Source organism: Phyllostomus hastatus, unplaced genomic scaffold, assembly GCF_019186645.2.
Source record: "Phyllostomus hastatus isolate PE091 unplaced genomic scaffold, TTU_PhHast_1.1 phas_contig_38, whole genome shotgun sequence".
Lineage (NCBI taxonomy): Eukaryota > Metazoa > Chordata > Mammalia > Chiroptera > Phyllostomidae > Phyllostomus > Phyllostomus hastatus.
In genome coordinates this window covers 29,896,408-29,924,018 of record NW_025333869.1, presented here as the reverse complement: position 1 = coordinate 29,924,018, position 27,611 = coordinate 29,896,408, and the positions used below count along the sequence as shown (strand labels likewise).

At 35.4% G+C, this 27,611-nt stretch overlaps 1 protein-coding gene across 2 annotated transcripts in view; it reads right to left on the bottom strand.

Annotated features, from left to right (window-relative positions):
• The window catches only part of CTNNA3 (catenin alpha 3), a 1,495,188-nt gene that overhangs the window by 139,318 nt on the left and 1,328,259 nt on the right, over nt 1–27,611 (bottom strand). For both annotated transcript variants that reach the window (XM_045841855.1, XM_045841856.1), the window contains exon 14: nt 692–784. In XM_045841855.1, coding sequence (XP_045697811.1) covers nt 692–784 — 93 coding nt within the window. The remainder of the gene's footprint in view (nt 1–691; nt 785–27,611) is intronic.

The following is a 27,611-nucleotide window of genomic DNA, read 5'->3' as shown; positions in this document are numbered from 1 at the left end:
TTATCCTCACTTTAAAAATTAGAGAACTGAGGTAGAGAAAGGCTGAGTGAGTTTCCCAAGTAACACAGCAAGAAGTGGCCGGCTCCAGGGTCCCCTGGCAATCTTAGCTACTATGTTCTGCTGCCTGGCTTTCAGGCCAAGGTACTGTGGTTGGGTCTGCAGTTGCAAGCTGTTAGAATCTAGGAAACCAAACTTTCACAAATTCCCAAGTAGTGGGTTTAAGTCAAGTGAAGTATCATATCTCAGAGTCATTGAGAAATTGATTAATATCTCTGGAGGGTGTGTTGAGGTTAGGGGAGAAAAAGGACATTGCAGAAAGGAAGAAAAGTAGAGGAGTGCTGCCTAAAAAGTTTTTTTTTTTTTTGCTCTAGAATTTCAGATTATATTTACAACTTCTTAGTCTCTCTTTTCTACTCTAAACAAATATATCCATTTCACTTCTATATTCCCATGACTGCTCTAAAGATCAAGAGTGTTATGAGGTGATTCCCTGCCTGATCAGAAACTGCCTCCAGTGTGCTCTCAGGGTGAGGGAAATCATTCCCCTCATGCTGCTGCTCCTGCTTTCGGATGCTCTTCTTCTTGACTTTGTAGAACCAGCTCTAGGTCCAGGGGTCCCACCTGTGAGAAGCTGCCTGGACTGACCAGGAAAGTGCACGTACACATCCTTCCCCCCAGGGAGGGGACATACCCGGTCCGTTTTCCCTTCGGTCTGAATGCTGGTATGACTGTGGACCTCATGATCCTCCTCCAGGTCTGAAACATCCTCCAGTTCCTCTGGGGTCTATAAAAACAAAGCAAAACATTGCTGCTGGGAATGCAAATTGGAAAACAGTATGGCAGTACCTCAGAAAGGAAGCATAGAGACCAATATGACCCTGTAATTCCACTCCTAGGCATACACCCAAGAGAAATAAAAATATATGTCCCCCAAAAACTTGTAAACAAATGTTCATGGCAGCATCAGTCATATTAGCCAAGAAGTGGAAACAAGTCAAACATATATCTACTGATAAATGGATGAACAAAATGTAGTAAATTCAACTGATAGGATATGTTTGGGCCATAAAAAGGAATGAAGTCCTGATACATGCTACAACATGGGTGAAACTTAAAAATATTATGCTAAGTGAAAGAAGTCAATCACAAAAGACTACATATTATATGACTTCATTTACATGATATGTCTAGAATAGGCAAATTTATAGAGACAAGACTTTGATTAGTGGCTCTCAGAGGAAGGAGTGGGTGAGGAGGAAGTGAGCACCACTGCTAACAGGTACGTGGTTTCTCTTCAGGATGACAATGTTCAGGAATGAGATGGTGGTAGTGGCCACACAATGCTGTGAATACACCAAAAACACTGAAGTTTACACTTTAAAACGTTGGAATTAATGGTGTATGAATTATATCCTAATAAACTTTTAATTACATTTATTGGGGTGGCATTGGTTAATAAAATTATATAGGTTTCAAGTGTACAGTTCTGGAATACAGTATGTATATTGCATCGTGTGTTTGCCACCAAAAGTCAAACCACCTTTTTCACCATATTTGACCCCCTTCACCCTTTACTATCGTAACCCCACCTCCCTTCTTCTCTGGTAACCACCATACTGTTGTCTGTGACTGTGTGTTTTGATTTGTTTACCCTGTTTGTTCATTCATCACTTTCATATTCTAAGAAATTTTGAAAGGAAAAGATGGCAAAACTGATCCGAAGGATTTTTTTTTCTGAGTGAGTAGCAATTTCATTAGACAGTATGTGATTATCACAAACCAAGGTGTTTATAGGTGAATGGAATAATTATCATTAAAGCCATATAATATCAAAATGGCACTAAAATTATTGAGAAATGAAATTTTCTAAGAATTTAATAAATAATTTAATATGAACTCCTGTACCTGTTATCAAGAGTTAATTTCCTTCCATGCCGAGAGCCAGCCCAGCCCTGCTGTCTGACACAGTCACAGAGGGAGCTGTATGTCTGCACAGCAGACATGGCGGGGGAAAGTACTTGGCACTCCTCTGCTTAATCATTATATTACTGCCCGTGCTTAAGGTCTATGTGATCTACCATGGGACTGGGACAAATGGCAATTCCACAGAAGAAATACAGTTCTTTGAAAGTAAGCAAGAAAATGACAGCTTATTGGAGAGTGACTCCCCACCAGAGTGTCCTCCTAAGTGGGTTAGAGAGTTCAAAGAATGGGTATTGGAAAGATTATTATACACTCCTTTTCTATGAATGCTTAAGTGATTGGAACCCCCATGGTGTTTATTGCCTAAAAAGTCAGACATCAAAGATAGAAACAAATAATAAAAATACATCAACACCAAGGTAGATGGCAGGCAGCCGAATGGACTGAGCAAAACAAAGATTATTACTTGCACAAGATGACAGGGTTCTGGTGCTGAAGTGAGAAGTGAGAGACAGGTGCTAACCACATTAACCATGAAAGCCTTCTGCATGGCCTTTGCCAGAGAGCTAAAACAGTCCTGTGCCCAGCTATGTGCCCAGCTTGCAATCTTAGAATATATAGATCAAACTCAAGTTAAGCTTTAAGAAATTAAGGGGTTATATAGTGTGGTAAAATGTGTTACTGATTAGTTGCAAAGATTAGAAGCTAAAGCTTACACAATAATATGCAATAGAGAGCTGCTTCCTATTTTCCACAGAATAAGGATAAAGCAAATATGCCTTAAAAACCTCATTTTTTGTATTGCTTTCACATATGCCACATGTACCCACCCAACTGCATAAAAATAAAAAACTCAAAAGCCCTGGCAGAGATGCCTGGCCGCTGAACTTGAAACTGCACCTCTCGTGTCTTTCCTTCGCCGACGCGGTCCATCCATTGGGAATCCCTGGACCTGCTGGAGCTGGACTCTGGCACTTCCACTCCCTTTTTTCACTTTCAGCTTAAACACCTCTTTGTTCAGAGGTGTCTTGCCCGGGAACTCCCTGGACTGGGGTGAGCTCCTCTGCCACGCCTTTCCTGATTCCCCTACTTTCACTATCATAGTGCTAACCTTACTTTACTGTATCATTGGTTGTTCAATTAGGCAGCCAGCTGTTGAATTGTCTACTCTGTGAGGTAAGGGCTGGGTCTGCCCTACTTACTGTCCTGTCACCACACCTAGCATGTACGTGCTTTTGAAGGAATGAAGCAAAATGATCAGTGGTACCAAAAAGACAGGTAGACATGAGCAAAAGAAAATTTAAAACAGCAACAACAGATACTTGTTCTAATACTTGTTTTAAGTAATACTAGAAATACCTTTGCTGTTCTTCCATCTTCTGTTTTCCAATGTAAACTGTGTTTTCTGATGTTATTTCTAGTTCAAGGTTTTTATTCCCTTCGTCTCAACGGGGCAGTACTTTAAAGATATCAGTCCTTATTGCAAAAGCAAGTAAAAGTACTTAATAAGAATTAACTTAATTTTTGTCCTAGTTTATGGTCTCAACTTTAAACAGTGATTCCTTTGCTACAAAGCTCTACCTGGTAAGAAATCTAAAATATAAACATTTATTTCATGAAAAACAAAAGCAAAGTGGAAGATCTTTTATATGCCCCCTACTGCTAAAGACTTGGAGAGAGGCAGCGCCTGCCTTCTTAGACCAGCTCTGGCTTCCCTCAAACCCTGCACTGCACACGGGGTGTTTGCTGATTTCCAGGGCAGAGAAGAGCTTTCCTGTCCTAGAGATGGAAACACAATGAGTTCACACTGTGGAGCAGCACTACCGACTTCATAACCGCAAATGCTCTGAGATTTTTTTATCATCTCATGGATCTTTAACTAGCACACTCTTTGTTTTCTAACGCTTGCCCTAAGCATCATCCACATCTTTGCATTTATTTCAATTTACTCCTATAATAGGATATTAACACCCCTCTTTTACCAAGGCCTCCAATATGCTGAGTATTGTTACATGCATATTGATCTCTACATGCAGTCCTTCTTTATTGCCACTAAATGTAGTTGCAATTAAATGTAGCTGAGATCATAGGGCAATTTACTGTCTCTTCTTAGGTACTAATAACATGAGTTCACCACTAGGGAACTTCTACACAGTCACTTATTTATTACTATCCATTTCTGTACATCCATCCCACAGTATGCTTGAGAAAGGATCTTTGCAATTTCCCTCCTCAACACATCACCAGCCCCTGTGACATCTGAATAAATTCACTTGATCAAATTCTCTCTCTGGGGTTCTGTTTTACAACCAAAGGCTGTCTGGTGACCCTACTGCGATCTGTTTCTTATAAATGTCTCATATTTATTACTTGGGTCACACTCTATGATGTAGTGACAGATAACTTCATCATTGATTGCAATATTTTATTCGACCCCAACATAAAGTTATTTAACAGAAACTAAGAACCACTGCTGCTGTCAGAAGTCATGAGGACCATTTTGGTTGGTGATACTGCAGGAAGAGAAAAGCCTCCCATTTATGCCCACAGACTTCTATGCTTTTCCTTGTCTTTAACACTCAGTTTTCTTACTGAGCCACCACAACTGACCTCTTCTTTTCGTGAACAAAACCAGTGGGGGAGTGTTCCAAACACTCGCTGGCAGCATTCTGCATTCTGTAAGGCAAGCAGCTGGATAGCACTGAAAAAAAGTCAAATGTATAATAGTGTAGTTTAAGTAGAAACTACAATAGTTTATTCGACCCCAACATAAAGTTATTTAACAGAAACTAAGAACCACTGCTGCTGTCAGAAGTCACAAGGACCATTTTGGTCCATTTACTCTCCTGTCCTCGATCCCATCACAACATTTTATATTTTTTGATGAAAGTTTTGTGGAAATTTGGACACCTTTACTGTAACTCAAATTCATTGTTCTGGATTGATATGGTACTTACTAGTTGCCCATAGTTACATTTGCCTGATTGGAGGTGCATGAGGTCACTGTGCTAAACGGGATTTAGTGAAGCTCCACATGCACTGTGTTCTCCTAAATCCCCAATACAGATGTTCCTTAATCTGATTTAATCACATGTTGGAGTAAAGGTATCTATTAAATTGGCCCCTGCAAAGGAATATGAATGCATTGCTTATGTATTAAATGATACATTAATTCCTTCAGGACTAAAGACAAATAGTAATAGAAAGAGCAAATATTTTTTAAAAAGAGGAGGGAGGATGGACTACCTAAATTGCATACTTACTGGAAATATCAGGGGGCACTTTGTAGAGTATATGATTGTTTAACCCCTATGCTGTACCCCTGAAACTAATACAGTATAATATTGAATGTAAACTAATTAAAAAATTAAATTAAAAAACTGTTTTTACTCATCTGGTGACTTCAGTAAGTTAAATATCTGGAAGGGGTATGTGAGTGGAGGTCATGTGTGTGTGTTTCCAATCAATTTTTGTTCTGAGGGAGAGGAGACTCCCTTAGAGGCAGGGTCATGTGGTAGAAAGATCCTACCTGTATTGTTGAGAAACGCACACTTGAATTTGAATTCTGGTCCTTTGATTAGTCATTATGGGGCTTTGAAAATTTGTTTAACCATTTAAACTTTGGTTTACTTAGTGCCACATTTTGGACAATAAAACCTTGTCCTGAAGTTTGTTCTGACATTAAATTGTACCAACATGCTTTAAGTAAGAGCCTGGCCCACAGATATAACTGGGGTTCAGAAAGTTTGTTTCTTACTGTTTATTGATTTTTCTCCTCTTTCTTTACTCTCCTGTCCTCAGTCCCATCACAACATTTTATATTTTTTGATGAAAGTTTTGTGGAAATTTGGACACCTTTACTGTAACTCAAATTCATTGTTCTGGATTAATATGGTACTTACTAGTTGCCCATAGTTACATTTGCCTGATTGGAGGTGCATGAGGTCACTGTGCTAAATGGGATTTAGTGAAGCTCCACATGCACTGTGTTCTCCTAAATCCCCAATACAGATGTTCCTTAATCTGATTTAATCACATGTTGGAGTAAAGGTATCTATTAAATTGGCCCCTGCAAAGATTCACTCTAACATAGATTCTCAGGAATGTTGCAAATTAACTCCTTTAAGCTGAGCTGCCTCAAGACAAGATCAAGAAAAAGATCCAGTTGTTTCTGGAAACAGTGTTAGTAAACTCAGTAATTACTCATTCATTTCTTACACCAGAATTCAGGAAAACTATTTTGTATTTTGCTATTTTAACTTTTACTTATTATGTAGCCTAGGCAGCTCAAAGTGATTTGAAATAAGCTTAGTTTCCTCACCTGTAAACTGGCAGAAATACTACCCAATTTTGAGTGTTATTGTGAGGATAAAATAATAGGATGGACTGGAAAATTACTCAGTAACTAGAAAACACTGATGTTTCAATATTGTTTAAGATTATAATTTTTAAAGATTTTATTTATTTATTTTTAGAAAAGGAAGGGAGGGAGAGAGAGAGAGAGAAACATCAATGTGCGATTGCTGGGGGTCATGGCCTGCAACCCAGGCATGTACCCTGATGATTACAATTTTTAGAAGATCTCAGTTTATTTATGCAAAAGAGGCCAAGAACAAGTATAGAAGTTGAAAATATTTAGGCTGAAATTTTTTATAGAAACTAGGACTTCAATAAACAGTAGTGAACATTAAACCTCAGTGTTACAGTAAATTGGTAGTTTTAATATATTATATATTATATATTATATATTATATATGAGATAGAAATTACTGCATTGATAATTGTCTTTTTCCATGTCAAGGAGCTCCATGTTTTCTATAGAATTAAATCCTTTAGAATCCCTAGTGAGACAGGTGAGTGATGTCATTTCAACTACAAATTCACTTGCACGGACTTTATAAATGCTTAATATAGAAAGCTGAAAAAAAAGCAGTGATCACTACATGGTGAAAAGGAAAGGAAAGGAAGGGAAGGAAGGAAAGAAGGGAAGAAGGAAGGGAAGGAAATTCTCAGAATTGGTATTTTCCTCTCAGAATTAAGGTTGAATTTTAAATCATAAACATGATCTAATCTTAAATTATACTTCTCTGACTATATGTCACTGGCTTTACTGAATCAAATAACCACCATAGCAATGTCACAGATGTCTAACACTCAGAGAAGCTGTTAGAAAGGACACTATGGAGAGTCTTCTGAAGCAGGAAGCTGGTATCATATGTTCAGTGAGATCATCCTAGCTGAGATGATAACAGAGGATGATTTTAAAATGTCAAAGTAGAGAGCCAGAATTAAAATACTTTTAAAAATAGGGATAGTTATATCAATACTACTACTTAAAATAATAGAAAATTAAGAAATGCCCCCATTGAGTTCACACACCTCTGCCCAAGAAACTGGAACTCTATCATTCTGAATGCTTAGAAACCAGCAACATTCCTGATGCATTTGCCTCTTTTCTACTCCTTAAACATGCCCTGTTCTTTCTACATCAAGTTCTTTGGCTCTTTGTATCTACTGCTCTCCTGTAATTCATGCTCTTCCTACAGCTTTCATAGGCTAGATCCTTCTCCCCACGGGAGCTTAGCCCTATTCAGTCTTCCCTGGCCAGTCTATCTAAAGGTAACCCTCTCCCCCCACTTCATCCTATTTCTTCTCTTCATATGTTTTCTTTTGGGTCTCTTATCATGATTACAATCCAAATTATACATTTTTCTTTTCCTTTTGTTTGAAAGAAGATATGTTTTGGTCTTGCTCCATTAGAACATAACTTCCAGAGAAATAGGGTTGTTATCTGTCTTGTTTATCACTTTGAGCACCTGAGACAGCATATACTATGTCCTCAATAAAATTCCTAACTGGAGAGTGAAATGAATTATTTTATGACCAATAAATCACAAGAAGGTCGTAAGAACACTTTTGAGCTGTGGGGTAATGTTTAATCCTTTGTCTTCTGCCTTCAGTAGGTGTTGATTTAATCATTCCTTGACTATGTGAAAGTTTAAGGTAAAGATTCCTGGACGTTTTATTCAATTGGCCAGAAAGCTCATTTAGCTTTTTTTCTGTATGATGGTTCTACTAGTGCTTAGTTGTCTTCAGCTTCGTTTGAAACAATTTTGATAGATCATATTGTGACAGCTGTCATATCAGTGTGCATTAAAAAAACTTATCAAAATTAGTGAATTTTTGTGCAGCAATTTTAATATTGAAATGAAAGATAATATGAAACATTTCTGGCATATTATGCTTTATTATTTCAAGAAAAGTAAAAATGCAGCTTTAACACACACAAAAAAGATTTGCACTGTGTATGGAGAAAGTACTACGACTGACTGAACACATCAAAAGTAGTTTGAGAACTATCTTGCTACTATTGACATTTTGGCCAAATAATTGTTTGCTGTGGGGATGTCTCATGCATTGGGAGATGTTTAGCAGCACCCTTGGCCTCTATCCACTAGAAGCCAACAGCAAGAGATAGCCGACATACTCAAAATACCCAAATCAATAAAGTTATTGGTGAAAATGAAAAATGTGTCTTTCATTTTACAGAAAAAACTAAACAGACTTTTTTGTTGGCTAATGCAATATAAAGCCTATGAAAATTAGAGACAATAGATTCTGAGCAGAGATTTTTCACAAGCTCAAAATTTGTAGGCTTGGAAGAGAAGGAAGGCATGTGTATATTCCATTAGCAATGCAGTGTGGATATAAAAAAAATTCAGAGAAAATGCCATCTACCAAACCCAACCAGTTTCAAGTCTCACCGGAGTCCTATGCCACAAATTTTTCATTGAAACAGCAAGTAGTAAACCCCAAAGAGCTATATGTGCTAGCGCAGTGAGCTTCTCATTGACAGCCAGTATAAGAAAATGACAAATGACTGGTGGTTCTCCCAGGTGCCTGAATATTGTCTAAGTCTAGATGCTTCTCAGCCTTGGCACTATTGAAAACTTGCTCTGAATCATTCTGGTTGAAAGAGGCTGTCTCTAATATTTTGGAAGGTTTAGCATGACCCCTAGCCTCTACCCACCACGTGTAGTAGAATCATCCCAAGATGTGACCATCAAAAATATCTCTAGACATTTCCAAATGTTGGGGAGGAACAGAAGCACCCTCTTTGAGAACTGCTCTAGAACCATGGCTCACAGGTCACAACACAGGTGGTGCAGGAAAGGAGGAGGCCCAGGAACTATGTTTGAATTTCTATGAGCAAAGATAAAACTTAGTTGCCTTAGGAAACATAAAAATAAAGAGTAATTTTTTCTTGTACATCTGAATTCATGGACAGAAATTCATACCCCATATAATACCATTATGGTTACTCAACAGAAGAGGGCACTCTTTAATCATTTTAGTCTTAGCCAAACATTGGAAGATAATACCAAAAGATTTATGAACATAAAATTGCAAACTTGGTTGCAGCATGAACACCAGCATTTATTAAGTTGTTTTCATTCTGTTTTTTAAAAATAATTTACTTGCCATAAAGAAATTATTATGTAGAGATGTGCAGTGATAGTTCAAGTTTGCTTGATCAATAATAAAGATGCTAGAAAAATCAAGTGAAGTCATCTCGACTTTCATATTTGAGTGTCTTTTTATGTATATAAACAGGCTATTATTGTAGATACTGGACATCTTCACACAAATAAAACAATTCTTTCCCTAAAGGGAGATAAAAGATAAGGCTATTAGATAGAAATAAAAGACATTCTCCAGAGTTAGAAGGTTTGAGGCTGAGATTGAATGGTGAGATGGAGACATTTCCTTAAAAATGTCAGGCAGAAGATGGGAATAGACATGAAGTACCCCAAGGTAAACTGAGAAGGTATTCCTTATATTGGCTGAAAGTTGTCACATTTGTGTTAGAGAGTACATTAGTGCAAGTTAAAATACCTGGGTTTTCATTCTAACTTTGCCACCAATTAATTTTATGTTTAGGTAAATCTATTTTTTTCTATTTAAAAGGGAGATCAGAATTCAGTAAGATTTGATAACTTCTTCAAGTCCTTTGAGTTTTAGGATTTTGTGAGCTGATGTTTTGACATAATATTAATTTGGATGATATGTTCTTAGTACTAGGAAATCTCAATATTAGGGAAAAGCTGGTAAAAATGTTGAGTTCAGCTGATTGAAACATAACTTATTCCTATCATATTAATCATATTAATTAGAAATCTATCATATTAATTAGAAATATGATTAATTTCCCAATAAATGTATCTTTTCCTTCTCACAAGGAGTGAGAAAGCTTCTAGTATTATTCACAGGTTTGTAACTTGAGCGACTGACTCATTGCCCAGCAGATATTAGGTGCTCAATAAAGGTAGTGTTTAGTGAATGACTACAAGAAAGGAAACAGAAAAGAAAATGAATAAAACTGCAAATAAAGACATATGTCCCTATTTTCAACAATAGATATTGATAGATTTTTTAATGATCTTTCAAAAAAAATTCAAAACTCCCTCTAGGTACCTTTATCATTGTACATTTCACAAGCCATTTCTTCTCTTCCAGTGTGTGAGACTATAACACCATATGAATTATTCCATATGATGAAACTGAGGTGCCTGGGTGAGTATATTATAACCCTTACAAGCTACAGCAATTGAAATATAGTTTGACAGAGTTAAGTTGCAGAATGTAAAATATATATATATATCCTCAAGTAAAAGAAAAGAATGTATCTATTATGTACAAAAGGATGTGATAAAACATGGAGTCAAAGAGGACAACCTGGGCAGACAAATCCTGAGCCTGTAGGACATAATTGTCACAGGAGATGCAACCTTGATTCTTAGCAATTCATGTATTTTTTATAAAATAAGTTTCTATAAGTTTGCTGCTTCAAAACCTACCCAGGCGAACAGCCATCAAATAGCCAATCATTTGATGCCCTATGGTTGAGTCTGGATTATGATGTTGTTTATCATAAGGGTGATCATTATAATCACTTAAGTTTATATAAGGCCTTTCTAAGGACTGAAGCAATGATAGAATCACACAGGAGAGATCATATTTTGGCCACAATCCCTCTATCAGAAGGGTTGTGGGCCATCATGCCTCTGCTCCTAAGGCACCGATGAGGCTGATGGCTTTAGAAAAGCACACAGCAAATCAGCAAGAGGGTCACAAATGAAAGTGGCCTTTCGATGTCACTGCACTTATTCACCACTAATGACTTGGTGATCTAGCTCTGATTCCCAGGATGGCATGTCTAATTCATGAAAACTGTCATAGAAACTATTCCAGCTTGAGGTTTAAATAAAGGTATGAAAGATTAATGAAACCATGAAGAATAGGATTTGGATGAAAGCATATTTTTGGAAAGTTCAACCAGTATAAATATCCAGACCCAAATCAGAATCTTGACACTTTTTTTTAAACAGAAAAGTGAGATAATCATTTTAAATTGATGTCTTAATAGAATTCATGAACGATTCTGCCAGATCATTCCACATTTGTTTTCTTATTCAATGCTAACAATAAACCTAAAGAGGTAAATTGTCATCATTTTCATTCCATAGCTGAGGAAACTGAGCTTTATAAAACCTGTCCAACATCACACAGCTAATAGAGGGTTAGTGCAGGGGGGCGACCCAGTGCTCATTTCTGAACAGTGTGGCGCAGTAGTCACAAGTGCACGCTAAATGTGGGAGTTAGGCAGTTAAAACTCAAAGTCTAGAAAGTGAGCTTCAAACAGCGTGAATACAGCCACAGAGCAAGGCAGGTCAGGTATTCTGGGGCTTTGATCAGCAAACACAACACCGGATTGATCATTAATCTCCTCTTTCCCATTCCAGATATAATTTCTGGACCTCAGCAAACATGGGACCACCTACCTTGAAGGATACATTGTCTTTGAAAACCAAACTAAAAGACATCTTGCTTATTTCACAGACTGCACCCTGACTTTAAGTTATACTAGGCTTGAGGTGGTTTCAGTTTTGGCCCTTAGAATAAGCAATAGTGTGCCAATGGATCTGCAAAAAGAAATGCTCCCAAGTTACTGCTTTTCTTTTTAAAGTTCTATATGAATTAGGCTATACTAATCAGCAAAACTATTAAATGTGTTTTGGACAGAGCTGTGAGTTTATATCCTATTTCCAAATTATAAGCAGAAAAGCTAAGGTAAGTAAGTTGCAAAAGTCCCTTCATTAAGGCAAGAACTGTGGCAGAACATAATATAAAGATTGTTTGACTGGATACTAGGTCAAAAATGCTGCCCTTAATAGATTGTGATCTCATTGTGGTTTTAATTTGCATTTCTCTCATGATTAGTGACATTGAGCATCTTTTCATATGTCTATTGGCCACCAGTATGTCCTCTTTGGGGAAGTGTCTATTTAGGTCCTTTGCCAATTTTTAAATTGGATTGTAGGTTTTTTTGGTGTTGAGTTGTATAAGTTCTTTATAAATTTTGGACATTAACCCCCTATTAGATGTATCAGTGAATATGTTCTTCCATTCAGTGGGTTGTCTTTATTTTGTTAATAGTTTCTTTTGTCATGCAAAAACTTTTTAGTTTGATGTAGTTCTATTTGTTTATTTTTCTTTTGTTTCCCTTGCCTGAGGAGATATATCAGAAAAAAATATTGCTACAAGCAATGTCTGAGATTTTACTGCCTATGTTTTCTTCCAGTAATGTTATGGTTTCAGGTCTAACATTTAATTTTTTAATCCAGTTTGAATTTATTCTTGTGTGTGGTATAAGAAGGTGCCCTAGCTTTATTTTTCTGCATGTATCTGTCCAATTTCCCAAAAAACATGTATTGACTAAACTATCTTTAGTCCATTGTATGAGTCACCTCATACTGACCAGAATGGCCACCATCAATACATCAATAAAAAAGTGCTGGCTAGGATGTGGAGAAAGGGAAACTCTTTTGCACTGTTGGTGGGAATGCAAACTTGTGGAGCCACTGTGGAAAGCCATAAAGGGATTCCTCAAAAAAAATTAAAAATAGACCTGCCCTGTGACCCAGCAATTCCCACTTCTGGGAATTTATCTGAAGAAACCTGAAACACTAATTTGAAAGAATATAATCACCCCTATATCCAGTGCAGAATTCTCTGTAATTGCCAAGCTATGGAAGCAGCCCAAGTGTCCAACAGTAGACGAGTGGATATAACAACTATGGAACATTTATACAATGGAATACTACTCAGCCATAAAAAAGAAGAAAATGTTACCCTTTGTGACAGCAATGGATGGACCTGGAGAACATTATACCATGTGAAATAAGCCAATCATATAAAGACAAATACCATATGATTTCACTCATATGTGGAATCTAATGAACAACCTGAACTAACAAGCAAAACAGAGACAGAATCATAGATGGAGAGCAGGATGGCAGCTATGGTGGGGGGAGGTTTGGGGGTAGAGAGATTAAGCAAAAAGGAAAAAGGACTCAGACACAGACAACAGTGTGGTGATTGCAGGGGGAGTGGAATTTAAGGGGGATAAATGGTAATGAAAAAAATATAATTAAAAAAAAAAAAGCTTGTGACCCCAAGCAAGTACTTCGCTTATTCAGAGCTCAGCTTCTTCAGAAGTAAATGAAAGGACTGAACTAAATGACTTCTAAAATACCCTTCAATTCCCCATTCACTCTATAAATCTATTGCAGGTTTGGATACAATGTATAAGGAAAGATAATATTTGTTAAAAAAAAACACCTTGGGATTAGCAGGACACCCTTCTTTTGAAATGTTCAACACAATCCTAGATCACAAGTCCCACTTGGATTGTTAACCTCTCAAGGGATGAGAAAGAACTCTTGGCACTTGTTTTGTCAAGGAGTACTTAGAACAATGTGAGGGCCCTTCATAGGCAGTGACGTAATTGATGACACCACTGAGAACTGTGGCAGGTCAATTACTGTCATTGCTCTATGAGTGAGAGGTGCACTGTTGCTGGAGACAATGTGATAATAATAATAAATAACAGTAGCAGTAGTATTAGAGGTGGGGTGATGATGGTAGTGTCAGCAGTAACAGTAGTAACAGAAGCAGTAGTGGTGGCAACATGACTAAAACCACACCCTGACCTTCCACCTGTGGGCACAAACACTGCCACTGTAGGTGTCAGACAAACTCTGCTCCACTTGAGTGCAGAAGTCTCACCTTCCTCACTAAAGTCTGTGTCAAATAAACTCTATGTGAATTTGTGTTCTTATTCTTAGAATAGACAGCTAAAGAGGGTGACCTAATATTAAATATATTAATTTTTTAGAAAAGCTATTTTATAGATATTAAAATAAGAGTTTCAGAGATTTTCTAATGAAAAAAGTGTACTTAATACACTTTTAACTGAACACATGCATATATATACACATATTCTAATTATAGAAAACATATTGCATATGTATATGAAAAAGAGAGCTGTAGAATATTATATCTTGTCTTCTTTTAATTTATTTCTAAGTTTTTACAATATATATTTATGACTTTTATCATGGGGAGGACAAGCAATGAGTACTACAAAAATCTGCTAAAGGATGAATGCACCATTACAAGGACATGTCAGCAGTAAAGAAAGAGCAAAATTGCACAACTTACTGCAGGGAGCAAAGCTGGCCTTGTCACATTGCAATAGGTCTATCAGTGTGGCATGATATTTAAGCTGATATAGACACAGACCAGAGATTACAAAGCGGAGGGGAAAATTGCAGTGTACGTCTCCATTATCAGAGCAAACACTGAAGAAGACTGTGAGAGCAGAAACGGAGAAATTCCCCTTACTCAGCCCCATGCTCATTCACCAGGTTGCTTGGTCTCCTTTGTAACTCTGCAGATCTGTAAAAGCAGTTGCTTCATTATTTCATGTATAACATTTTCAGTGTGCTGGAAAGTGATTTTATAAAAGTGTTCTTTAACAAAGATTTTGAGGGAAAGGAAAGTTGTTTTGATTTCCCAGTGGGGATTATTTTTAACCTGCAGGAAATCTTTTCCTTCCATAAATCGTTAGGTAGTCAGGTGTATCAATGGCCCTAACCAAATTCATCTGTCTAGATTTGCAAAGTAATCTCAGGCACAATAATAAAGGAAAAAATACGCCTGCTGTGTTCCAGCCATAGATATTATGTAAGGCTAAACAGGACGTCCAAACCTGACACTCCTATTTTAATGAACTAAAAAAAAAAAAAAAGAAGTTCCATATTGCTGAGGAGATGTTGCACTGTAAGACAGTAATTCAGATCTATATTAGACTTTTGCATATATTACTCAAGGTTGCTGGATTGAAGTTTGCTTTATGAGACATAAAATTTGCCTACACTAGCAAAATAAAGTAGCTTAAGTTGGCAGCTTATATATAAAATAGAACACTAGAATGACACAAAACAAATATTTGGGCAAACCCTAAGCAAGAATTACGTTCTCTCTATAAAGGGATTTTTAAGTCTCAAAACTAAAAGGCCAATTTGTAGAAGTAAGTGAATGGTCCTTGTTGAAGATGCGATCAGATGCGAGTGGCTGGGAACCTGGCTCACAGCAAGTGTGCCGTGCTGTTTCTACACAGACCTGTTCTGATCAGTGGGATCAGCACAAGTGGGCAAACATAGAAGGAAAATTACATAAAAAATGTGCATGTGTTCCTTGACATGGTAAACACATATATGCCATAGAATCCAGACACTTCACTCCTACATATTTACGCACGAAGAATGAAAACATAGTCACACAAAGATGGGCACAAATAGTTAGAGCAGCAGGATCTGTAATAGCCAAGTAGTGAGAGAGACTCACTAGGGGAGTTATATAACTGTACATTCACTTAAACAATTATGGATACAAGTAATCACATGGATGGATCTCAAAATAATTATGCCAAGTGAAAGAAGCCTAATCATACCTACTGTATGATTCTATTTATACAACATTCTAGGAAATGACAATCAATCTTCAGCAACAAGAAATCAGATTGGTAGTCATTTGTGTTTGGGGAAGAACTGATTATATTATTCAGACAAGGGTTTAATCCCCAAAATATATAAAGAACTTACACAACTCCACTCTAAGAAGACAAACAACCCAATTAAAAAATGGGCAAAGGACTTGAAGAGACACTTCTCGAAGGAGGACATACAGAGGTTTCAGAGACACAGGAAAAGATACTCAATATTGCTAGCTATCAAAGAGATGCAAATTAAAACCACAATGAGATACCACTTCACACCAGTCAGCATGGCCATCATAAATAAAGCAACAAACAACAAGTGTTGGAGAGGTTGTGGAGAAAAGGGAACCCTAGTGCACTGCTGGTGGGATTGCAGACTGGTACAACCACTGTGGAAAACAGTATGGAATTATCTCAGAAAACTAAAAATGGATCTGCCTTTTGACCCAGCAATTCCACTGCTAGGATTATATTTTAAGAACCCTGAAACACCAATCCAAAAGAACCTATGCACCCCAATGTTCATAGCAGTGCAATTTATAATAGCCAAATGTTGGAAGCAACCTAGATGTCCATCAGTAAATGAATAGATCAAAAAACCATGGTATATTTACACAATGGAATTCTATGCAGCAGAAAGAAAGGAGCTCCTACCCTTTGCAACAGCATGGATGCAACTGGAAAGCATTATGCTGAGTGAAATAAGACAGGTGGTGAAAGACAAATACCATATGATCTCACCTTTAACAGGAACCTAAACAGCAAAACAAACAAACAAGCAAAATATAACCGAAGACACTGAAATAGAGAACAGGCTGAGAGTAACAGGGATGAGAGTAAAAGATAGAAAATTGTACTGCAACAATTAAAATAAAATTTTAAAAAAGAAAGAAAAAAAGAAGTGATTATATTACACAGGAGCACTGGTAAGTTTTTGGTTGTGATGTATGTTTCTTGTCTTAATTGTAGTATAACTTCCGGCTATATTCGTGTGCCTATAAAACATACTGAACCATATGCTTTAATATGCAGTTTATTAAGTATCAATTTTATATCAATAATGCTGTCCAAAATTTGCAGTTAATGATAAAAATGCCCATGTGCACACATATTACAGAAAATGACAATTGTTTGCTGTAAATGGGACCATGTGATGTGAAGTTCTGGTTGAACAAGTATATGAAAATAGTATTGAAAGTTCATTTTTAACCAATTAATATTCAATATTTTTGCTATTTAATAAAATGGACCTTAATTCATAATAACTACATATTCACCAAAAATGTTTAAAGTTTTCTTATTAATATTAATGGTAAGTGTTAAATTATTATAAAAATGAGCTTCAGGTTGCAAACACCAGAAGTGCTTAAAGATAAATAAAACATTAAACTTTAGTGAAAATAAAGAAACTGGAGGCTTTTCTATGTGGACATCAGTGTGAAATGACCACTGATAAGAATAGTAATATATTATAACAGCAATGTGATTTTTCCATCATTTACCCGTATTTATAAAAATACCAAACCAGACTTTATATATTTTTACTACATTCAAGGTATGATGTAAAATGATTTAGTTGTAAAACCTCTTTCCAAAAATAAATTATAGAATGCTAATATTAGCAATACAAAAAGGGAATACGTAACTATTCTGACTAAAGCATAAAGCTGTGAAGCTGGTATGTGTGCATGTGTCTCCATGATATGAAGCTGGATAGTCAGGTCATGCCCCTGCTCACCTTTTATTGCAGTTCAGGAAATAACTTCACTCATGCTAATTAACCAAAAACCACCATGTAAGTTCCTCTCTGCTATCACCTTGGGGAGTTCAATCCTCCACGTTTCACCAGAAGTTGGTCCATTTCAGTAAGGAATTGTCAAACTCCTGGTTAAAAGTGCAGAATTAAATATAATTACAAATACCTACAATTCCTCTTGTATTGTGACTAATGTGACTATATGTTTAGTTGATTTTAAAATAACACAGTAAAGTAATAAATTAGCAATAACAATTTGTCATCTGCTTTACTCATGTGTTGCTCTGTCCTATCTTTTTCAGTAACTTTCCTCTCTCTTATTACTCCCTTCTGGATTTATCTAGAAGTAGTCTTAGATGTCACCAGCCCCAAGCTCTGCATGTATGGATAAAAATGTGATTTTTAAAAGTCCACGCAAACTCTCTTTGGATGAACAATATTAACATCATCTATTTTCAACATGGAAGATGTGTGTTAAATAAAACTAATACTAACTATATCCTAAGACCGATAATTTCTTTTATAATCTGACCAAAATAAATTGTAAGCACTGTTCAGATAAATTGATATTTCTTACTTTTCAATTTCACCTTTTATTCTTATCTTTCTGCTTATTCAAAGTAATTTAGTATGCCAATATTTTATTATTAACATTGTTCTGTCTTAAAATTCTCTTTTCTTTGCAGATCTTATCCATTATCCAGTAACCAGAAATAAAATGTAGTCTCTGGAAAGGAGATATTGCATAAAAATTAGTTTTACAATGAGAGAGAGAATCTTCCTTGGGACAGGACTGTAACAATGTGGCGAGATGAAAAAGTAAGCCATGTTCTGTCTCAGAGAACTTTCAGGTTTCATTTGATTAACTTCAGTGACTGTTGTGTGTGTGTGTATGATGTTATTCTTTGTAAAACAGATTTCAAAATTCAAATAGAAAAAAATTAAAAACATGCAGATTGTATTCACAAGATATTTATGGAATACTATGCATAAAGTACAGCATATTTGGGTTATGAAAGTGTCATAAATTACATGAGGACACCATCTTCTTTTTTAGATGAAGATAAAGTCCCTTTAGTTAGAAATCTTAAGTAATTTTCCGTTTTTTCTTTCCTTGTATTTTATTTTATATTTACTTTTATTAAATTTATTAGGATAACATTGGTTAATAAGATTCTATAGGCTTCAAGTGTTAACAGGTTAATAAGAGTCTTTAGGTTTCTATGACACATGATCTGTGTAATTACATTGTGTGCCCACCACCCAAAGTCAAATTATCTTGTCACTATTTTTGTCTCCCTTTACCCTTCACTGCCCCCATCTCTACCTCACCATCTTTATGAACCTAATGCAACATAATCTAAGTTCTGAGTTTTAGTCAAAATGTAATGAATACTGAAATATATTATTCACATTCTTCTATCAACATACACTTTTATTTGTATAATGGTAAGCTTTTTAAAATATTTTTATAATCTTTTTTTAAGATTTTATTTATTTATTTTTAGAGAGGGAAGGGAGAGAGAGAGAGAAACATCAATGTGTGGTCGCTGGGGGTCATGGCCTGCAACCCAGGCATGTACCCTGACTGGGAATCGAACCTGTGATGCTTTCGTCTGCAGCCTGCTCTCAATCCACTGAGCTACGCCAGCCAGGGCAGCTTTTTGATTCATATAAAGTGTTATGTTTGATTTATTTTGCTAGACTCTACAAGCTGTCCCTTATTATTCTCTCACTAATATTCACATATTGTTTTAGCTTACTGCTAAAGTCAACAGTGCAGTGTACCTCAAGATTTTCCAGGATAAAACTTTTTTTATTCTTTGTTACTTAGACATCTTTTGGTCCTACTTTAAGGATCCAGGTGGCTCATGAGCTGCATGTGGCCCAGGATGGCTATGAATGCCACCCAACACAAAATTGTGAATTTACTTAACATTATGTGATTTTGTGTGTGTGTGATTACATATTGCAATGTATTTATAGTGTGTCCCAAAACAACTCTTCTTCTTCCAGTGTGACACAGAGACGCCAAAATGTTGGACAACCCTGGATCTCAATATACCTTTCACTTAAAGATGTTATTTATTTATTTACTTTTAGAGAGTGGAAATGGAGGGAGAAAGAGATGGAGAGAAATATCGATTGATTGCCTCTCACACCCACCCCCACCAGCTGGGTACCTGGCCAGGAATTGAAATGGTGACATTTTGGTTCATAGGCTGGTGCTCGATCCACTGAGCCACACTAGCCAAAGCAATACAGCTTTCACTGTAAACCTCATCTCTGGAATCTTTCATAATGAAGATAAAAGCCTCTGTATCATATATTTAGCTGACTAAGGAGCAAGTTCGATATTTGTGGGCTAGAAATCAGAATAACTAGGTTCCCAAATTACTTTTCATTCATTCACCTTTTTATTTAAGAAGTTTTAATTAAAATGCCAGATACTGTGGAAGTTGCTAGTTATAGAATGACTAATAAAGAACAGATATTATACCAAAGGCATCTTCCCATCTAATGGAATGATAACATTTATTTATTCTGTGACTCTGAAAAAGTTATTTGGTACTTGGTCCCATGCACCGTAAATTAAAGAGAGCTGTCCCTGCCTTCTCTATGTAACCTTTTACCTCTTCTTCATGGAACATTATTATGGTCAATGCAGATGATAGATGTAGATTGCACTCTATATATACGTAAAATCAGGCAAATTTTCTGATTTTTATGTAACACTAGTTTTATAAGGTCTCTTTCTCAGTTCAGGGTTCTCACTGAAATTTTTTCTTCTTTCCTCAAATGGCAGTATAGGAAATAAATTAAGACTCTGCCCACTGGAATGAAAAAAAATATTAAATTCTAATCCTGATATACCACATATTAGTGTATGGCATTGGGGAAATATATTATTAAACTCCGTCAATGTTGATATACCTATTTTATGGGATCATTATAAAGAATATATAAGGGAATAATCTGCAGTACTCAATCTAATGTCAAGAACAGAGGACACACACAATTAAATATTAGCTCTCATGTTACTCTAACATATGTCAAGAAATATTAGCTATTATGTCTAATTAATACTATTCTTAGAATGCTAAATAAAAAATATCAGACCAGGAGTCAGAGAATTGATCCTGGTCCCATCTCTTACTGATCATGTTATTTTTAACTTTTAGAGACTAGATTCCTTATTCTATAAAATGGGATTCATTGTATTGAAAATGCCTGTGAAGTCTACATGAGGAAGTTACATTAAAACTATTAAAGTATGTTACAAAAGTCAATTTGAGGGTAGATGTGAATATAGTTAAGAAATCATTAAATAGCATTACTTTTTCCTTTCACTCACATTTTGTTTGTTAAATAATTAAAAACAGGAAAACCAGTTCTTAAAGAATCTAAGTTTGGCTAAAAAAGATAAATTTTGAAATCATTTAAAAAATTAGTAGCCTCCCCTCTAAGTCAGAAGAGAGGATAAGAAAGGAGCAGAGCCCTGACATGAGGTGGGAAGTGGTTCAGAAGGAGGCATCGCAAACATCTAGTCATCAGCTGAAGCAAATGGAAGTATATAATACAAGCTGTGCAAATAGCCCAGGTGAGCAGGCCAGTGACTTTCAGACATTTTGTGTTTCTCTCTATGGAGCACATTTGCCATCTAAAACCTAACTTGGATATCCTATATACATAACCTGGCACAGAGACACAATTCACCTGAGGCGAGGCGATTGGAAGCCCTGCCCCCTGAAGCCCTCTTTTCCACCAGTATGGAGGCCCCTGAGTAACTTCTTGGGAGGATTCAGTAAAACACATTAGCTTGAGAACTTGAGGTCAACAGTAAAATTATGTCAAATTTCTTGATTAAACAAAGATCTTTATTAGCCTTTGGCCTAATTTTGGTAATTCACAGTTGAACTGTAGAATTAAAAAAACACTAAATTGTACTGCTTATAAATCTCTACACCTAATTTGAAGCACTGCTAGTTAAAGCTGGATCAGGGGCTGTGTTTCCTCTACACTCTATGACTTAAAAAACTCTCTAAAGTTCTTTGCACTTTTTCCTCAGTATATGTTTATGCAACACACACTCACATACACACAAGTGCACACATACATTATATAAACTAGCTTAATATGACTTTCGCTTGGCATTTCACTTCAGAAGAGATCAATGCTTTTGGAATGATCACATGGAAAAAAGTTGCTGAGGTTACAAACTCTGAAATACTTGCCCTAAGACAACCAGGGAAACTGTGTCACAAAAGAATTTCATGGCATTTTGCATCTATTAACAAATTAAAATCTATTACATGTTATAGTTTTGTTTTTAGAGAATGAACAACGTAAATTATATTATCAACTTTAATATTTTTGTTGCTATAACTGCCCAGAATGAGACTTTGAATTAATGTTGAACATGGTACCACCCCTCTTTCTGTGCCAGTAACTTAAATTCAGTTTTATTTCTGTCAAAGCATCTCCTCCACATGGCAGATCCCCAGTGAATTCTGATTCTTCCGAATGAGACATGGTATCAAGAAAGGATCTAGGTGTGTTCATTGAGGCTAAGCTTTCATTGTTTCAAGACTTTTTAGTGGATGGTGCTAGAAAATAAATTATTTTTAGAGATTATGACTCCATACTGATAAATACAATAGTATATTTAAAAATATACCATGGCAAATGGGGTTTACTTCATAAATTTAACAACACTCCAATGCTAGAAGTTCCAAGAAGATAACTCACCTTATTACTTGATAAAAGTGAAAAACGTATGATTTCTCCAGATACACTGAAAAACCTTTGACAAAATTCAGTACCTTTCCCTAATTAAAACATCCAACATATAGAAAATTATGGCTACTTCCTTAATGTGCTACACCCATGTTGCTCTAAAGCTAGCATGCCAGTTAAAATTACCACAGGCATTCCCATTAAAGTTAGAAACAAGGTGTAATGTCAACCGTCTCCATTATCTAACACTAAGAAACAATCATAATTATTAAGGAGATCAGAAATAAACTATCTCTATTTGCAAGTGACATGATAATATACATGAAAAATGAAACATTTAAACAAACCAAATAAAACTAATGAGACCTCTGGTTTAAGTTGTGACATATAAAGCACTTAGAAGTTGTCTTCAGTATAAGATAAAAAAACTAACTAAAAATGAATGACTTTTCTTAGACCCATCAGCAAATTGAGGTCACAACACAAACTTCCACTCTAAAATCTGTAGCGAAAGGTAAATAATGTGAAGAGAAACACAACAGAAATAAACTTACCAGGAGCAGAAGTAACTAGAGCCATAAACTGTTGGAAGGCTTAAATGGTAACTTATAAATTGTTAAAAGCTGAGTGTGAACCACTGTGAAACTGAGAAATTCCCTGTGGTCATGGCCTTAGAGAGAGACTATACTTTCAAGAGTTTTACCTGCAGAAACCCCACCTACTTCTTATTGAGAAGATTAAAAAAAAAAAAAACAGACAAAGAAGCTTCAGGTCTCTAGCAAGTGATGGGAAAGAAAGAATATTTTCAAGTATTCCTACAGCATTCTCTGTCCCATAGGCCTCCTCTCCAGGTAAAAAAAATACTTTATCAGGTCCTTATCTACCTCAGGAGAAGTGAAATTACTCAACCCCAGACAATTATGAAATTCCTATCCCAAGTGAAGGCCACTAAAAGGTATATTTAATCACAAGAATATAAAATGTTTCCCCTCCCCCATATTACCATCACATTAAAACAAAACTCCAGTATAATAACAGTGGATGAAGCTATAAAGAGCTAAAAAAGCAGGCTCTACTTATTAAAGAGTTTTTGGGGAAAACCGAAGACAGTAGAGGAGACAAAAACAGGGACACACAAGAAACCAAAGACTCTGATACCAAAACAACAAACACGGACAAACTCCCAGGCAGATTAACATAAAACTTCTCACTAAAGACTTCTTTACTTCAATTCCTTACCCATATATTATGTCCAGTTTTCAAAAAAGTGATAAGACACACTAAATGGTAAACCAAAAACAGTCTGAACAGAAAGCAAGTTTCACAACCAGATTCAGATATGGCCCAGATTTTAGAATTATACACAATTTTAGAAAGGACTCTTCTAATCTAAAAAGTAAACAAATACAAGAACTGGCAGGTATTGTAAGCAGAGAGATGAAAACTGAAAATGGATCAAAAGGAAATGCAAGAATTTAAAAACAAAAGTGAAGAGTTCCTTTGATGGGCTCATCACCATTTTAGGCATAGCTGAAAAAGATGAAAATCTGAGCTTTACATATGTCAATAGAAACTTTCCAAACTGACACTAACTTTAGTTGAGTTCTGGTAACCCACTACCATCGGACCAGCCTAAACTTCCCAAATTGAAATGCATTGAAATTAATTGAAAAGAATAGGACAATTTAAAAGAACATTTATGAAATAGGATAATTAAAAAAGATATAATAAACAGATAATTAGAGAAATAAAAAAGAGAAAATGGAGCAGAAATACCTTAATAAAGGCTAATAATTTTAAATAATTCATGAGAAATAGTAAACCACAAACATTAAAGATCAAGTAAGTTATCAAAAGAGTATACCTAGGCATACCTACACATATCATATTCAAACTGCAGAAAACCAAAAGTAAAGAAAAAGATCTTGAAAAAAGCCAGCAGAATATCTATAAAGGAGAAAGCATAAAAATTATAGTTTACTCTTAATCAAAAACCTTGCAAGGAAGAAGAGTGTAATGAAATGTTTAAAATCTTTATAGGAAAAAAGCAACCAGCCTAGAATTCTATACACAGCAAAATTACTCTTTAAAAGTGAAGAACAAATTAAAAATTTCTCAGACAAACAAAACAAGAAATTTGTCACCAGCCAATCCACCCTTGAAGCAATGATAAAAGAAGTACTTTAGGAAGAAGAGAGAGTCTAAAGAATGAGCTTCAGACAAAGACTAGATGAAAGTAAAATAAAAAACATTTATTTTTCTTATTTTTAGCTTATTTACTGTATAAAGTTTGTTCAAAATAATATAGTTACAATATGTTGTATAAAAGTAGCTTATGGGAGGAATTGGAAATACTTTGTTAAAAGATAACTCTGCTAGCTGTCATGCAGTATAGGGTTATGTGAAATTGGACTTAAATTAATTGTAAGTGTATATTGCAAACTTTAAAGCAACCACTACATTTTTTGGAAAATATATGTATATATAGTTAATATGCTGAGAGAGTAAGAGGTAGGAATCATTCAAAAGACAGATAAGCTCATCTTTACAATAAAATGTTATTCATAAACGTAAAGAAAAGAACTCTCAATCTCTCAGCATTTGCAAGGACATGGATGGATTTTAAATGCTTGTTAGTTAAGTGAAACAATCCAATCTGAAAAGGCTACTTTCTATAGGATTTCAATTGTATATTACTCTGCAGCAGCAAAATCAGGGAAACAATAAAAAGATTAGTGGTTTCCAGGAATTCAGGAAGAGGAGGGTCAAATAGGTGAAGCACAGGGTAATTTTAACACAGTGAATATATTCTTTATGACATTGTAATGGTGGGTACGTGACATTATGTATTCATCAAAACTATATAAATTTATAGCACAAAGACTAAAGATTAAATATGCAAACTTTAGAAAATAATTTAGTAGGTTGGGGGATCCCAGAAGGAATGAAGTGTATGACAAGAGTACAGGGTAGGGCAAAATAGGTTTACTGTTGTTTGTATGGAAAATAATACATGAATAATGAATAACACAAGAGTAAACTCTGTATTTCACATACTCACAACTGTAAACCTACCTTTGCCCCACCCTGTGTTTAACTATATTAATAGAATCTCACTGTAGATGGGGTTGGGAGAGGTGCTTGCCTAAAAAACTTCAGATATAAATATAATCTATAAGAATAAAGTCAAAAGAACTTGTAAATAAGAAATAACTGTTGTTAATAAAGCTGTTTCCCATCAGGGACAGGTTAAGAATTCTGACACTGAATAGTTGGGTAAACAAATGATGATGATAGGAGATATGTTTCTCACTGGTAGAGTGTGAGCTTACAGATGGACGAGAGGAGGAGGCTAGAATAATCCATGTGGTAACAAACTGTAATTAGACACTAATGTGTGAACTCCTGTTTAATTAAGCACAGGTATAGATGGCTACATATAGAAATACACACACACACACACACACACACACACACACACACAGGTAAGTCTACACAAATATACCTATTTTCTTCCTCTGTCAGCTGAGAGTGTCAAAGAGAAACGACCTTAGTAGCAAAGAGCACACTTAGCACCCATTATGGTTTCTAACGGTTTCTTCAGGAAAGGTAGCAGGACTTCTTGAGAAATGGCTGATTCTAGGAATGGGGAGAAAATATAAAAGAACTTAAAGCATCTCATATTGTAAAATATAAGAAAGGGCTAAGAAATATTGAAAATTCCTGTTGTCAAAGGGATTCAGGAACCAAATAAAAGAGTTCTGATGGCCAAGACTGGAAAATTGAAGCTGCAAAATAAGCGAAGTAGTATTAGATTATAACTCAACATATGAAATTAATACTCATGCATCCATGCTAGAAGAAAGAAATGATTTAATACTTAAATAAATTGGAGATAATCCATATCTCCCTTGGACATTCCTGAGAAATTATTTGGATAGCCTGTCTTCAAGGAAGGAAACATAACTCCCACTCCTTAAGTATGGGCTACACAGTAGATAACTTTCAATGTGGAACGATAAAAAGGGTAAAAATTAACTTCACTGCGCAGAAACCATGATCTCTGCCAGATGATCAATGTGAGCATCAATGGTGATACCTAATGTTGATAGTATGAACAACGAAAATGATGCAGTAAAAATGCCACTTCATCTTTGTGTCTCCCCAATCACACAGATACAGTCATAAAAAAATCTCAGTAAAAGAGAAACAAGGGAGCATAGTACTAATACCTCATCAGTAGTTCTCAAAACTGTCAATGTTCTCTAAAACAAAAAAGTTTGAAGGCTGTGGCAGACATGAAGAACCTAAGAATTTATGACTACTAAATACAATGAGATATTCTGGATAGGATCCTAAAGCAGAAAAAGGACATACGATGAAAGCTAAGGAAATCTGAATAAAGTATGGACTTTAATAATAATGAAGCAGTATCCATTCATTCATTAAAATGTATGTACTATATTAATGTGAGAAGTTAATAATAGTGGAAACTGGGTATAAGTTATACCTTCTCACCTTTTCTGTAAATCCAATAAGGTCTGTTTTTTTTAAATAGGATATAATAAGATAGAAAATTAAAATAAAAATCAGTAACCTGTATATAAGCAAACAATAACCACGTAGGCAATATAATGAAAAGAAAATGATCCAAGCGTATTAGAAATAACATTTAAAAATAAATTTAGTAAAAAAATATGCTAAATCTCTCTAAGAAAACCTTTAAAATACTACAGAAAGACACAAAATATACTTCAAAAGATAGAAAGGTGCCCCATGACCTACATATAGAAAGATTAAATATCACAAATATGTAAATTTTCCCAGTTAATATAGTTTAACGCTATTCTAAAGAAAAAACTACCAGATATTTGCAGAAACAAAACTCATGGAGAAAACATCTAAGGAAATTTAGGAAATCCCCCCAAAACAAAAAGATCAATGAAGGAGGACTAGCTTGATCAGAAAAGAAAAAAAAATGATATATGCACCAAATGCTCTAAAATTGATATATCTGGTTTTCACATCCACAGAACAATGTAACAGGAAAAAAATCTAGAAATAAATCTATGTAATAGAGAAATTTGATATTTAATAAAGATGAAATTGCAAAAATTTTGGTCAAAGATGAACTTTTAAATAATGAAGTTAAGACAACTATATAGTCATTAGCATAGATAAAATGGATATAAACCACATATTCAACAGCAGAATGAATTTCAAATAAATCAAAAATATAACAGTTAAGAAAAAGAAATTACCCAAACAGTAAAAAAATACTTGGGTATATTA